This window comes from Nerophis ophidion, linkage group LG25 (assembly GCF_033978795.1).
Source record: "Nerophis ophidion isolate RoL-2023_Sa linkage group LG25, RoL_Noph_v1.0, whole genome shotgun sequence".
Lineage (NCBI taxonomy): Eukaryota > Metazoa > Chordata > Actinopteri > Syngnathiformes > Syngnathidae > Nerophis > Nerophis ophidion.
Genome location: NC_084635.1, coordinates 3,559,139 through 3,575,321, shown reverse-complemented (window position 1 = coordinate 3,575,321; position 16,183 = coordinate 3,559,139). Strand labels below are relative to the sequence as shown.

The following is a 16,183-nucleotide window of genomic DNA, read 5'->3' as shown; positions in this document are numbered from 1 at the left end:
ATCAATACTTAAAAAAAAAAAAAAAAAACATTGGGTGCCAGTACTATAATTAATTGATCCATAAAATAAATAAACAGCTCTGATATCGTTCAAAATGACTTAAAATAAAACTGGTTTGGTTTAATAATATTCTAGCCAGACATTTAATAAAGTCAAATATAAATAAGGCAAGTAGAGAAGTATCCAACACTTCTCTTTTGTAAAGTATTTGTGTTCAGCAGATATGATCATCTACATCAACGGTGCGCCTTATATATATGTTTATAAAAAAAAGATTTGAAGGTAGACCATTTATCGGCATTGCGCCTTATAATCCTGTGCGCCCTATGGTCCGGAAAATACGGTAATCAACATTGTCAGACTGTCAAAGTTAGTTTGTGACGAACCCCAAGACGCAGAGATGGAGGCAGGCATGGAGTGGGAAAACATGATTTAATTAAGTTACTAAAACAAAGCCAGACCAAAAGGGGTACAACAAGAGGCGCGCACGAGGCGGATAACCAACTAAGAGAGCTAGCATGGGAGCTAGAAAATAAAAGTAGCTCAGCATGGAAGCTAGCAAAAACAAGAAGGGGCCTAGCGTGGAAGCTAGCTTGTAGCGAGCAAGAAAACAGAAATCGTTACTTATAGAATGAAAACAAAATGGAAGCAGGGAACAAAAGACAGTAAGCTACAAACAGAAACCGAAATACAGCTTACCGCTACGTTGCAATGACACGACAGGAGCGACAATACGGAAGTGACATCGACAATAATCCAGCACTGACTGGATGGGAAGACAGGTCTAAATAGGAGCGGGCTGATTGACACCAGGTGTGGCCAGGTGCCAATCAGCCGCAGCTAAGGGTACACAGCACTCTGGGAGAAAGACAGGAAACAGACAAAATAAGAGCGCCGACAGGAACTAAAGAGAAAATACTACACACACAAACAGGAAAAACTAAAACACAAACAAACTGTCAGGGGCAAGCCTGACACAGACCAGTTATTACACATGTACACACAATGTTTTGGGAAATGTATCCATTGTATGCTATGGAAGCTCCTCCAGGCAGTTATTCTGCTCAACGCGACGCTTGCATGGAAATCCTATTAAAAATAATTAATTTCATCGCCCCCTAGTTGATTAAGAGCATGTATTCAAATATTCATCTTCACTACAATATCTATTTAATATTCCTTCAAACAGTCCCAACTATGGTCTGATTTAATTAACCAAAATAACGGATTGAATTCACGGGTGGAATTGTAACAAATCAAATGAATCTCAGGCCTTTGACAATAGAAGACGTTTTATTGACGGGCCTTTGAGTTGCTTTCATAAAAAGTGACAATTTAATATGCCGCACGTGTCAGCCCTGCAGACAACATCTGCAAATATCATCCATGGCCACCAATATTCCTCGTCTTAAGGTTCGGGTGGGTTCAATTCCGCACCATGCTGTGCAGAGCCCTCACCGTGACCCTAATAAAGCCTTTATTTACACGGCGGATGGCTTTATCTGGATCGATGCTTATCAAGATGGGCGCTGCTTATCACACCGGCACATGGACAAATCATTTGCTGCAGAAACGTGTGTGTGTGTGTGGTGTATTGAAGGTGTGTGTGTGTATTCAAAAGGCGGAATGAAAGCGGTGAATATAACTGTTGCATAGATAAGAAGCAAAGCAAAGATACAGAAAATGTGGCCTTGAATGCAAGTAATGATATGGGTGGAGGAAAAAAAATGTCCACTAGAGGGCAGCAGAGTTGGGTACATTTATTCTATTGTGCAACAATGGAGAGCAGCATTAAAACATACATTAACTTAGATTTAGACTGTAATGATCCACAAGGGAAATTGTTCCACACAGTTGCTCAGTTTCAAAGGATGGAAAGTGTAAGGATGGAAAGGATTATGCAGGTATGTGTGTGTGTGTGTGTGTGTGTGTGTGTGTGTGTGTGTGTTTGGAGCCAAGTGGGCCATCTATCTGCTGCACACTTTGTAACCACTCCACTAATCCCTCAGATAAGCGGTGACATGTTCCGTTTCGGAGGTACTTGCGATACAGCGACACTTAGCAACACAACTACAATGTTCTAGCACAGTAAACACCAGTTGCATACTTGCCTTGGTCGGGAGGAGTATATTTATGTATTTTTGTACATATTTTTGTATGTTGAAGTGTCTGGATACAAAAATATGTACGCAACACTAAATGGTCCCTAGTGTGTGAATGTGAGTGTGAATGTTGTCTGTCTATCTGTGTTGGCCCTGTGATGAGGTGGCGACTTGTCCAGGGTGTACGCCGCCTTCCGCCCGATTGTAGCTGAGATAGGCGCCAGCGCCCCCCGCAACCCCGAAAGGGAATAAGCGGTAGAAAATGGATGGATGGATGAAGTGTCTGGTTGTATCTGCTGCTTTAATGTCTTTAATGTCCTCTGTGTTCTTTGATGTTTCCTTCTTACACACATGGAAGAGGGATGTGTACCATGGTTATGAGTTGTTGTTTTATTTTTTTATTTTATTTGTTTTTTTCCCTTGGCCTCAGTCTGCACCTCCTCTCCAGGGCCCAGGCAAAGACCGATTTTTTAAATTTTATTTTAATCTTCTATTTTTTTCTCCCCCCCATTCCCCCCCTTTGTTTACCTTTATCTCATCTTTTTTTGTAAAGGGGCGCTGGAAGCCGGCAGACCCGTCAGCGATCCTGTTCTGTCTCCCTGTAATGTTTGTCTGATCTTGAATGGGATTGTGCTGAAAATTTTAATTTTCCTGAAGGAACTCTCCTGACGGAATAAATCAAGTACTATCTAATCTATCTAATCTAATCTAATTTACAGCTAGAAAAGTGCAGATTGGATTTTAACCTATTTAAAACATGACATCAAAAATATATATTTATTGTGAAAAATCATTAAGATGATTAGTGTTTCCACAAAGATAAATATCATTAATTATTAATACCATAATAACATAGAGTTAAAGGTAAATTGAGCAAATTGGCTATTTCTGGCTATTTATTTAAGTGTGTATCAAACTGGTAGCCCTTCGTATTAATCAGTACCCGAGAAGTAGCCCTTGGTTTCAAAAAGGTTGGTGACCCCTGCCGTAGATGTTACTGTCACATATGCATGTACAGTAGATGGCAGTATTGTCCTGTTTAAGGGTGTCATAACATTGCTGTTTACGGCAGACAAACTGCTTTGCGGTAGACGAAAACGTGACTGCTGTTGTTGTGTGTTGTTACCACGCTGGGAGGATGTAATGAAACCGCCTAACAATAAACCCACATAAGAAACCAAGAACTCGCCCTCGATCATTCTACAGTTATAACGTCATTGGGCAGACACGCTGTTTATATTGTGGGAAAGCGGACGTGAAAACAGGCTGTCGACACATCACTAAGGTCTGCATGGAGCTGGAGAGGGCGTGGCCTCCAGCTCCGCCTGAATTCCAGGAGATTTTCTGGAGGTTTTCGGGAGAGGCGCTGAATTTCGGGAGTCTCCTGGAAAATCTGGGAGGGTCGGCAAGTACGGCCAATGGTGGGTCTGACATAACCAGAAATCCTGATCATAATTAAAGATAAAAATAAAAAATATCTAGAAGCATTTATAGTCTCTTCATGTCATGTTATGCTCCTTCCAATACGGTTTGTTTTTAGTTTAGAGTTTGTATCCAATCAGAATTCAGCGAGCTTATGTTGCCATGAAGTACGAAATCTGTCTTCAGAATCAACAATGCGGGCGTCTTTGCACTGTAAGTGAACGGACACATACAGTTGATAGACAATTGCCATAGCCAGGCAGATCACGAGTTGTTGTCAGTAAGGTCTTTTAGCTTTGATTGATTTGATTGAAACTTGTATTCGTAGATTGCACAGTTCAGTACATATTCCGTACAATTGATCACTAAATGGTAACACCCGAATAAGTTTTTCAACTTGTTAATCAACCTGACGCCATTTTAACCAGTAGTACCGCTCGTAGTCGGTTGATTCGTGTGAAACCATTTTGCTGCCGGTGTGATAGCCTGCCAAAAATTGAATTCCTTCGCAGGAGCGCACACCGCTTACTAGGTGTAAGACAAACACTCCATCTTCGTGGTTATTGAACCGATGACTTTTCTGTGGCTTTCTATGGCTCATATGGTTCTGGTCTCACTTCCTGTTTTCGTAACTTGATATTGGATACTCACGTGGCAGTCCCAACTGAGTATCCAATCACAGCTTACGTGGACCCCGACTTAAACAAGTTGAAAACTTATTCGGGTGTTACCACTTAGTGGTCAATTGTACGGAATATGTACTGTACTGTGCAATCTACTAATAAAAGTTTAAATCGATCAATCAATGGGTGCTACAAATTGTGAGTTCAGATATTATATTTCTTTATATTTTCATGTTTCATTTGTTTTATACAATTCTAATTTTGACAGTACCACGGAATACATGTTTTAATTGCTAAAGCGGCTTTATTGAATGTTAAATGCGCCGAAAAATAGACCTTTTTGTTCACTGTTGAAGGGTTCAATGTCCACTAGTGTGCAAGTGTGTTTCTGTATAGTCTCTCCAGCCGTGTCCTTGTGGTGACATTAATTACGGTATTTTGAGAGGTGAAGTCGGACTAAGTAGGACATCACTGAAGGCCTAGGTGAGAAACACCAAACAACTGTTTGACTAAATGCCCTGCGAATCTCTCAATTGTGTTCTTGCGTTTTGTGCGCACTGAAGACTTGGGGATCTGCAGAGAGCATGTTGTTGAAATGAGGACTGTCAAAGTCAGCGCCATATTAATAATGGCACTTGTTTTTCCACCAGCGTTGCCCCCTTAAAGGGGAACCGAACACAAAACAAAACAAAAAAAAAAAATTCCGGACCATAGGGCGCACCAAATTATAAGGAGCACTGCCGATGAATGGTCTATTTTTTTTATCTTGTTTCAAATACATTAGAATTGTTTTCTAAATGTAAAACACTTCCTTGTGGTCTACATAACATGTAATGGTGGTTCTTTGGTCAAAATGTTATATAAATAACAACTTTTCATTACTTTGTATTAGAAATAGCAACAGTGGAGGATGAATGTTCCATAACAAGAAGATAGAGAAAAAGAAGAAGCTTATCTAATACGGCTTCGGCACGGACTACAAAGGCGGACTCGCACAATTTTTCAGGATTTATGCAGATCCCAAATACAAACCAACAGGTACCAAAATGTAAGAAAACATGCTTTTTCATAATACTGTTAAACTAAATGCCAGATAATATTTCTTACCTTATACACACACCATAATAATACTCGTATGTCGAAGCTTCATAGCTTACCAAAGTCGTACTAAAACATTTTGATAGATTTTTGAGTGCCTTGTGTAATGTTCTATATTTTTAATGAAACATATACAATGTTGGTGCTGTTTACTTGAGTCATATTGCCATCATAGTGAAGCCTACACTTATCTCTTATGTGTGACTACCATCTACTGGTCACACTTAACATGTACCAAATAAAATAGCTTCGAGGTGGGTAAACTCAACCACACGTACTTATTATATTAGGCGTAATGGGTTATAAGGCACACTGTCAAGTTTTCAGAGAAAAAAAAGATTTAAAGTGACCCTTATAGTTCGTAAAATATGGTATATTTTGTTTTTTTAATGCATTTTAAATCTCAAATTGATGCAAACAAAAATCAGCTAACAATGGAGCTAATAAAAATAGCTCTTTTCCACCCATAAAGCACTCTAAAAAATCAAAAAAAGTCCATCAATGTTTTATGCACGACAGGATTTCCCTTTGAATGTGGCGTCCCGCCATGACATTTTCATTAACGCCACACCATGAAAATAAGGTTGTTGTTTGTTTTTTTTACTTGAAAACAAATTGAAGTAATATAATGCAACCCCCAGAAACAAGAATCACACTCAATCCGACGCTATTGTTAACTTTTATTACCAATCTTGTGATAACAAATAGCGCTATTTCAACAGGTTTTACCCCCCACTTACACACTTTCGTCTGCACAAAGCCAAACTTCCCAGGACACACAACAACACTTCTACTCGCCATCAACTTTCAGGGTTGGAAGGTGTGTTTGCAAATATTGCAAAAACTAACATGAAATCCAAACCACACGAACATAAAACATTAACACTAGCTGGTTGTTACAGTATTAATTGATGTATATATAACTTATTATTTGTGCACTATTGACAAGTCCATCCATCCATCCATCATCTTCCGCTTATCCGAGGTCGGGTCGCGGGGGCAGCACCCTAAGCAGGGAAACCCAGACTTCCCTCTCCCCAGCCACTTCGTCCAGCTCTTCCCGGGGGATCCCGAGGCGTTCCCAGGCCAGCCGCGAGACATAGTCTATTGACAAGTGATGTGCCGAAAACTTTACCATTGAAAAAATACAGCGTCTCCGAAACAGAATGTAAACAAAACACACGGTATTGTCTGGAGCGTTGTCAGCATGTCTGTGATGTGGGCGTAATTTTAATATATTGCAGATACACACGCGCGGACCTGCCATCGAGAAAATATGCAAATATTAAGAGGACAGTGATGCCTTTTAAAAAGAGAAACTCGAGCAATTAAGTGTGACGTCACGCGCATTGCAGCTCGGCTTTTTCGTCAGGGACATCCAGGGACAGAAGTTAGGAGTCTCTAAACTAGAGTACATTTTATAATAACACCAGAAGAAAATGCTACAATTGTTGCTTTTGGTTTTTAACTAATAAGTAATTTAAAGTCTGTGAACACTTGAACAAATCTTAATAAAATACCTTGTACAAAAAGAAGCAATAATTGAAAATATGAAAATGATAAAAAAAAAAAAAAGAAAAAGGATCACAATCAATGAACTTACATTTGCATAAAGCAAACATATGGTCCAGTACCATGTTGAATGTATTGAAAACTTGAAAATGAAGGTACTTAAGTACTTATCTGCGATTAATCATGATTAATTCCGAGTTAACTTCTGATAAAATGTGATTAATTGCAAATGAATTAGAGATGTCCGTTAATATCGGACTGCCCATATTATCGGCCGATAAATGCTTTAAAATGTAATATCGGAAATTATCTGTATCGGTTTCAAAAAGTAAAAGTTATGACTTTTTAAAACCCTGCATTACGGAGTGGTACACGGGAGAAGGGAGAAGTACAGAGCACCAATAAACCTTAAAGGCACTGCCAATCACATAATATCTACGGCTTTTCACACACATAAGTGAATGCAATGCATACTAGGTCAACAGCCATACAGGTCACACTGAGGGTGGCTGTATGAACAACTTTAACATTGTTATGAATATGCGCCACACTGTGAACCCACACCAAACAAGATTGACAAACATTTCGGGAGAACATCCGCACCATAACACAACAGAACAAATACCCAGAAATCCTTGCAGCACTAACTCTTAGGGGGGGGTTCCTTTTTTCACCCTCACTAACCCCCCTTTATTGATTGATACTTTTATTAGTAGATTGCACAGTTCAGTACATATTCCATACAATTGACCACTAAATGGTAACACCCGAATACGTTTTTCAACTTGTTTAAGTCGGGGTCCACGTTAATCAATTCATTGCCATTACACAAGTTCAACAAAATTAAATTTTCATTACAAACCCGTACACGATTAGACACACATTGTACAGGAACTGAAGAAAATATGGTGAAAAGGCAGACACTGAGGAGGATGAGTAAAAAAATAAATTATATCTGAGACTGGGCTCCTATGGGGGAGGGTGCACAGACTGGGGACAAGAAAAAAAACTCCATAGACCAGGGGTAGGGAACCTATGGCTCTAGAGCCAGATGTGGCTCTTTTGATGACTGCATCTGGCTCTCAGATAAATCTGAGCTGACACTACTTAACACGATAAGTAATGAATAATTCCACTTGTAATCACAGTCTTAAAAATAACGTTAAAAATATAAAAATGCTCATGCATTTGAATCCATCCATCCTTTTTCTACCGCACCTGTTCAAGAAGTTGCCTTAAAAGGTAAGAAGTCATTTATTTATTATTGGTTAGTGTAGGGCTAGCCCTCTTGGGGGTTCTTCAACAAGGCCCAGGTGGGCCATTTACACACCTGTCGCTGATTTCGAGGCCGGTCCGGGCAACACCCTGCTTCGTTGCAGACCCGCAGGCCACGCCCCCTCCTAAGTTAGCTTCAGAATAACAACGTTATTACAAAGAATAAGAGACCTCTTATACTCTAGAAATGTTGGTCTCAATTAAAAATGCACACTTTTAGTTGTGTTCAGTGTTGAAAATATATTATATGGTTCTTACGTAAATACATTTTACATTTTTTGGCTTCTTGGCTCTCTCAGGCAAAAAGGTTCCCGACCCCTGCCATAGACGATTAGCACACAGCCACCCGTTGACACAGAAACCACAAGACTTGCAACAAGAGGCTGCTGCTCCGTCGTCCATCATACCAGGCGGGGTGAAGCGGTGGCAAAGGCCTGGTAGTGTGTGCATATGTAGTCCATGGTGTGCGTGTTAAGTCTGTAGGCCAAAAGAACAGAGTTTATCTTGCCGGGTGTTGTTGAGAGGGAAGGAGTTTTTTTCGGAAAATAAACCGCTGTACTTTAATGGAGTGATTCATTGGCGTACTACTAGATGGAGTGCCACATCACGACTTTAGACACCATGACAAGAGAACTGACTCGTTGCAAAACCCACTCTTGTATTGGCGGAGGTCTATTTTCTTCTACAACGGGTGTTGAAAGCAGAATGTTGAGAAAATACAACCTTGGACTTCGGAAAAACAATCTACATTCTATTAATGATAATAAAACAATCCACACAACATGCTGGAAACTACAACCAACTCTCAGTTCATCACACCCAAAGTGAGGCTCAGTGTTGATGGACGCTCGTATCGTAGATGCCGCTAGCCCTGGAGGTCAAAGGTCAACCCAGCCATGGATGAAACTGGCTGCTTCATCAGCACCACAGGGATGGAGAGAGGCGGCGAAGGACAGAAAAGGGAGAGGGAAAGTCACAGGAAGTAGGTCAGCGAGAAAACGTGGTTTCATTCCCCTGAACATCATCAGCCGCTCTCCCCAACGCCAGCGGAGTCACGCTGTACGGTGAATGCCAAGCACGCACTCGCTGTTTGCTCCGCGAATACTGGACGCCACTCTTCGCCCACGACCTTGTCTTGCAAGGCTGCTGTGCTGTGGACTACAGGAGCGCCTTGCAGACGTTTGTGTGGGGCTGCCTAGTTGCAGCCAACGTTGAACAAACATACAACGTGCTCATAATAGATACTGCATATCAAGGGATTATTTGAGTATGGAGAGAAATCAAAATAAAATAAAATACAATTAAATTAAATTATCCTATAAATATAAAAAATAGAACTACAGGAAAAACTAGACCTCACACAACATATACAGTAAATAAATACAATTTAACATAACAGAGAAGTCCAGATACAAGTTTTTCCACTTCCGATACAATACCGATAAGGGAGCCTTAAGTATTTGCCAATACGATATCATAGATTAGCTTGCAGTAATGCAGTGACCAAATATGCCTTATCAGAACTCCAACAAGTCCATAACATGTACAAAACTCACCTTTGTGCATTCATGCACAGTATAAAACCTTTGGTGGACAAAATGAGACAAAAAAGGAGTGGCATAAAACACGTCTTATAAAGTCGGAGAAAGTTGTACATGTAAACAAACTACAGTGAGTTCAAGGACCGCCAAATTTAGTGGGACAAAACGGCGCTCACCAAATAGTCTCTAATCACAGAAGCATGTTTACTTTTTAAACAGTGGGATTTCTAATAATTAGGGAGGTTTGTGTCATGTTTGTCCTCCTACAGAAACCATATTAAAAAAAAAAAATTGAACTAAAAAACCAAACCTCACACAACATATAAAGTAAATAAATACAATTTAACATAACAGGGAAGTCCCGATACAAGTTTCCCACTTCCGATAGATACCGAAATTGGAGCCTTAAGTATTGGCCAATACGATATCATAGATTAGCTTGCAGTAATGCAGTGACCAAATATGCCTTATCAGAACTCCAACAAGTCCATAACATCTACAAAACTCACCTTTGTGCATTCATGCACAGCATAAAACCTTTGTTGGACAAAATGAGACAAAAAAGGAGTGTCATAAAACACGTCTTATAAAGTCGGAGAAAGTTGTACATGTAAACAAACTACAGTGAGTTCAAAGACCGCCAAATTTAGTAGGACAAAACGGTGCTCGCCAAATAGTCTCTAATCACAGAAGCATGTTTACTTTTTAAACAGTGGGATTTCTAACAATTAGGGAGGTTTGTGACATGTTTGTCCTCCTACAAAAACCATATTAAAAAAAAACATAGAAAAAAAAAACTAAACCTCACACAACATATAAAGTAAATGAATACAATTTAACATAACAGGGAAGTCCCGATACAAGTTTTTCCACTTCCGATACCGATATTGGAGCCTTAAGTATTGGCCAATACGATATCATAGATTAGCTTGTAGTAATACAGTGACCAAATATGCCTTATCAGAACTCCAACAAGTCCATAACATCTACAAAACTCACCATTGTGCATTCATGCACAGTATAAAACCTTTGGTGGACAAAATGAGACAAAAAAGAGTGGCATAACACAGGTCTTATAAAGTCGGAGAAAGTTGTACATGTAAACAAACTACAGTGAGTTCAAGGACCGCCAAATTTAGTTGGACAAAACGGCACTCGCCAAATAGTCTCTAATCACAAAAGCATGTTTACATTTTTAACAGTGTGATGTCTAATAATTAGGGAGGTTTGTGTCATGTTTGTCCTCCTACAGAAACCATATTAAAAAAAAAACAGAACAAAAAAACTAAACCTCACACAACATATAAAGTAAATAAATACAGTTTAACATAACAGAGAAGTCCCGATACAAGTTTCCCACTTCCGATAGATACCGATATTGGAGCCTTAAGTATTGGTCAATACGATATCATAGATTAGCTTGTAGTAATGCAGTGACCAAATATGCCTTATCAGAACTCCGAGTCCATAACATCTACAAAACTCACCTTTGTGCATTCACGCACAGCATAAAACTTTTGGTGGACAAAATAGGACAAAAAAGGAGTGTCATAAAACACGTCTTATAAAGTCGGAGAAAGTTGTACATGTAAACAAATCTACAGTGAGTTCAAGGACCGCCAAATTTAGTAGGACAAAACGGCGCTCGCCAAATAGTCTCTAATCACAGAAGCATGTTTACTTTTTAAACAGTGGGATTTCTAACAATTAGGGAGGTTTGTGTCATGTTTGTCCTCCAGAAACCATATTAAAAAAAAACAGAGAAAAAACTAAACCTCACACAACATATACAGTAAATAAATACGGTTTAACATAACAGAGAAGTCCCGATACAAGTTTTTCCACTTCCGATAGATACCGATATTGGAGCCTTAAGTATTGGCCAATACGATATCATAGATTAGCTTGTAGTAATGCAGTGACCAAATATGCCTTATCAGAACTCAAACAAGTCCATAACATCTACAAAACTCACCTTTGTGCATTCATGCACAGCATAAAACCTTTGTTGGACAAAATGAGACAAAAAAGGAGTGGCATAAAACACGTCTTATAAAGTCAGAGAAAGTTGTACATGTAAACAAACTACAGTGAGTTCAAGGACCGCCAAATTTAGTGGGACAAAACGGTGCTCGCCAAATAGTCTCTAATCACAGAAGCATGTTTACTTTTTAAACAGTGGGATTTATAACAAATAGGGAGGTTTGTGTCATGTTTGTCCTCCTACAGAAACCCCTTAAAAAACCATAGAGAAAAAACTAAACCTCACACAACATATACAGTAAATAAATACAATTTAACATAACAGAGAAGTCCGGATACAAGTTTTTCCACTTCCGATAGATACCGATATTGGAGCCTTAAGTATTGTTCAATACGATATCATAGATTAGCTTGTAGTAATACAGTGACCAAATATGTCTTATCAGAACTCCGAGTCCATAACATCTACAAAACTCACCTTTGTGCATTCACGCACAGCATAAAACTTTTGGTGGAGAAAATAGAACAAAAAAGGAGTGTCATAAAACACGTCTTATAAAGTCGGAGAAAGTTGTACATGTAAACAAACTACAGTGAGTTCAAGGACCGCCAAATTTAGTAGGACAAAACGGCGCTCGCCAAATAGTCTCTAATCACAGAAGCATGTTTACTTTTTTAACAGTGGGATTTCTAACAATTAGGGAGGTTTGTGTCATGTTTGTCCTCCTACAGAAACCCTATTAAAAACCATAGAGAAAAAACTAAACCTCACACAACATATAAAGTAAATAAATACAATTTAACATAACAGGGAAGTCCCGATACAAGTTTTTCTACTTCCGATACTGGAGCCTTAAGTATTGGTCAATACGATATCATAGATTAGCTTGTAGTAATGCAGTGACCAAATATGCCTTATCAGAACTCAAACAAGTTAATAGCATCAACAAAACTCACCTTTGTGCATTCACGCACAGCATAAAACCTTTGGTGGACAAATGAGACAAAAAGGAGTGGCATAACACACGTCTTAGAAAAACCATAGAGAAAAAACAAAACCTCACTCAACATATACAGTAAACAAAAACAATTTAACATAACAGACAATTTTTCCACTTTGATACGACACCAATATTGGAGCCCTAAGTATTGGACAATACAATATCAGCACGAATCGTACATACATTCATTACTTTGTAGTGTGGAATATTTGCGTGAAAGTGAAATTCCTCATACGAGCCTGGTTTGCCATAAAGTTGTCCTGCTGTTTGGCTCCGGTGCAGACGGTAGTAGAGAGCGCAGGGGAGACCTTCCCCTCAGTTTCACTTCACACCACAATTTTTTTTATGAGCATATTCATACGCACAGAATTGTTTGTTTTGATGTACTGAGAGGCTATGAAACGCTGCAGTTCTTTTATGAGAATGAATACTTGAGACTTTTTTCAATAAAGTAGGGAATTTTTTATGTCCATGGGTTCTACTAGACTACACCACACACACACACACACACACACACACACACACACACACACACACACACACACACACACACACACACACACACACACACACACACACGGCTTTCATGAAACGTCGATATTTGACATTTTTAAGTAACACATTATCTACTTACCCTAGTAAATAATTGCACGTATTAAAGTTTATCGGTGAAATCCGTTAGTAATTTGATTACCATTTCGGTAACGTAATGAGTAACTACAATTGATTACTTTTTAAAAATATTTTTTCCGAACACTGCACACGACTATATATGCTTTTAGCCTTTTTATTGGCCTCGTTTACGACAAATTGCAAGACCACCAGCACCATATTGAAAGAAAATTATTACCAAATTATTTTTTTTAGAATGTTGTTGTTCTCGTGAGAATGGAAAATTGTTGACTAACATTGTTTTATAAGCGTATTTATAAGCACAGAATTGTTTGTTTTGTATAGTGAGAGGCTATGGAACGCTGCAGTTCTTTTCTGAGAATGAATACTTGAGACTTTTTTTTTTCTATAAAGTCGTTTTTTTTTTACATACATGGGTTCTACAAGAACACACACTCGGCTTTCATGAAACGTCGACTTTTTGACAATTTTTAAGTAACTCATTAAATACTTACCCTAGTAAATAATTGCACATATTAAAGTTTATCAGTGAATTCCGTTAATTCGATTACCATTTCGGTAACGTAATGAGTAACTATAATTGATTACTCTTTAAAAGTATTTTTTACGAACACTGCACACGACTAAATATGTTTTCAGCCTTTTTATTGGCCTATTTCACTACAAATTTCACGACAACGTTACACCTGCATCAATTTTTTAAATTTTTTTTAGAATGTTTGTTATCTATAGAATGGAAAATTGTTGACCAATGTTTTTTTCGTTATGAGCATACTCATAAGCACACAATTGTTTGTCTCGGCTAGAAAACGCTGCAGTTCTTTTCCGAGAATTAATACTTGAGACTTTTTCAAAAAAGTAGAGAATTTTTTTTGTACACGGGTTCTACTAGACTACAGCGCACGCGCACACACACACACACACACACACACACACACACACACACACACACACACACACACACACACACACACACACACACACACACACACACACACGGCTTTCATGAAACGTCGATATTTGACATTTTTAAGTAACACATTATCTACTTACCCTAGTAAATAATTGCACGTATTAAAGTTTATCAGTGAATTCCGTTAGTAATTCGATTACCAATTCGGTAACGTAATGAGTAACTACAATTGATTACTTTTTAAAAGTATTTTTTCCGAACACTGCACACGACTATATATGCTTTTAGCCTTTTTATTGGCCATCTTTTACGACAAATTGCAAGACCACCAGCACCATATTGAAAGAAAATTATTACCAAATTATTTTTTTTAGAATGTTGCTGTTCTCGTGAGAATGGAAAATTGTTGACTAACATTGTTTTATAAGCATATTTATAAGCACAGAATTGTTTGTTTTGTATAGTGAGAGGCTATGGAACGCGGCATTTCTTTTCTGAGAATGAATACTTGAGACTTTTTTTTCTATAACGTCCGTATTTTTACGTACATGGGTTCTACTACAACACAGACACTCGGCTTTCATGAAACGTCGACTTTTTGACAATTTTTAAGTAACTCATTAAATACTTACCCTCGTAAATAATTGCACATATTAAAGTTTATCAGTGAATTCCGTTAATTCGATTACCATTTCGGTAACGTAATGAGTAACTATAATTGATTACTCTTTAAAAGTAATTTTTCCGAACACTGCACACGACTAAATATGTTTTTAGCCTTTTTATTGGCCTATTTCACTACAAATTTCATGACGACGTTACACCTGCATATGGAATTTAATTTTTTTACAAGGTTTGTTATTTATAAAATGGAAAATTGTTGACCAATGTTTTATTCTTATGAGCATACTCATAAGCACACAATTGTTTGTTTTTGCTAGAAATAGCTGCAGTTCTTTTACGAGAATAAATACTTTAGACTTTTTCAATAAAATAGGGATTTAAAAAATCTTTTTTTTTATGTACATGGCTTCTTTTTTTAATGTGGTAAATATCGAGAACGGTGTAAATGTATAGATATCGACTACAGAACCTCAGCCCGAGTGAGCACAATAAAATCCCGTTCGACAGCGAAGTTTCATCCAGACCTGAGCGTTCCTCCGGATCTCCGACCCCAACATGGGGCCCCTCGGATGCTGGCTCCAAGACGGGATGTGGGTCTTCACGGGCAGAGTGAGAGCTGGCGGTCTCCTGCTGACCTGAGGGATGGGCAGCGCGCTGTGCACGGGCTTGGGGAGTCCAGACTTCATGTTGGAGGCCACCAGGATACCTGGCATCTTCACCTTGGCTTCTGGAAACCCTCCGGCACGCTGACCTCTAACATGTGCCGGAGACGGTCATGTTACCTGATCTCCCCAAGTCCAGATAGGAGATCCTACTGATGGATCCCAGCAGGGGACTGAACTAAGCTCTCGAAAAGTCCATCTGTTTTTAGTTCCTAGTTTGACTGCAAGTGGGATCAGGAAGAAAAGAAGAAGGAATCCCTGGTGAAGTCAGCGTTGTCCTCCATTCTTCTCCCAGGATTCCCACAAGGTTTCTTTGACTATGAGGAACGAGGGAGCACACGTTTGCTTCAGCGACTGCTCGGCTTATGACAACACAGGCTGAAACACACTGGAGTCCTCTCTCTCTCTCTCTCTCTCTCTCTCTCGCTCGCTCCCTGCCTGCTCCAGGAACTATGTAAGGACATCACCGCTACACATGCACTCACTATGCTGCCTGCATAGAACCTAGTTCATAGTACACTATGTCATGGTAGAACCGGTACTAGACCTGCCACTACCGATTCATGTCATTGCTCTGTAAACTCACCCAATTAACGATTGGTATGATGCTAATGATAGTGTTTAGCTTATTTTTACACTTGTAGAATTCTATAAAATGTTACAAACTGTTGTACATATTTATACATGTAAAAGGTACGTTGTATCCAGTGATGAGCAAGCTCCTTTAAAAATAGCTAAGCTAAAGGTGTCATGATCCGCTACTTGGCTCATGTCATATTCTGGTTTTTGTTTTG

The 16,183-nt window shown here is 38.9% G+C and overlaps 1 protein-coding gene across 2 annotated transcripts in view; it reads right to left on the bottom strand.

The window, feature by feature from the left end:
* Positions 1–15,762, bottom strand: part of nav2a (neuron navigator 2a) — a 460,666-nt gene extending 444,904 nt beyond the window's left edge. The window contains exon 1 of one of the 2 annotated variants that reach the window (XM_061887617.1): positions 15,252–15,762. In XM_061887617.1, coding sequence (XP_061743601.1) covers positions 15,252–15,440 — 189 coding nt within the window. In that variant the 5' untranslated portion in view covers positions 15,441–15,762. The remainder of the gene's footprint in view (positions 1–15,251) is intronic. The other variant, XM_061887615.1, reaches the window with a different exon arrangement.
* Positions 15,763–16,183: the final 421 nt, after the last annotated feature.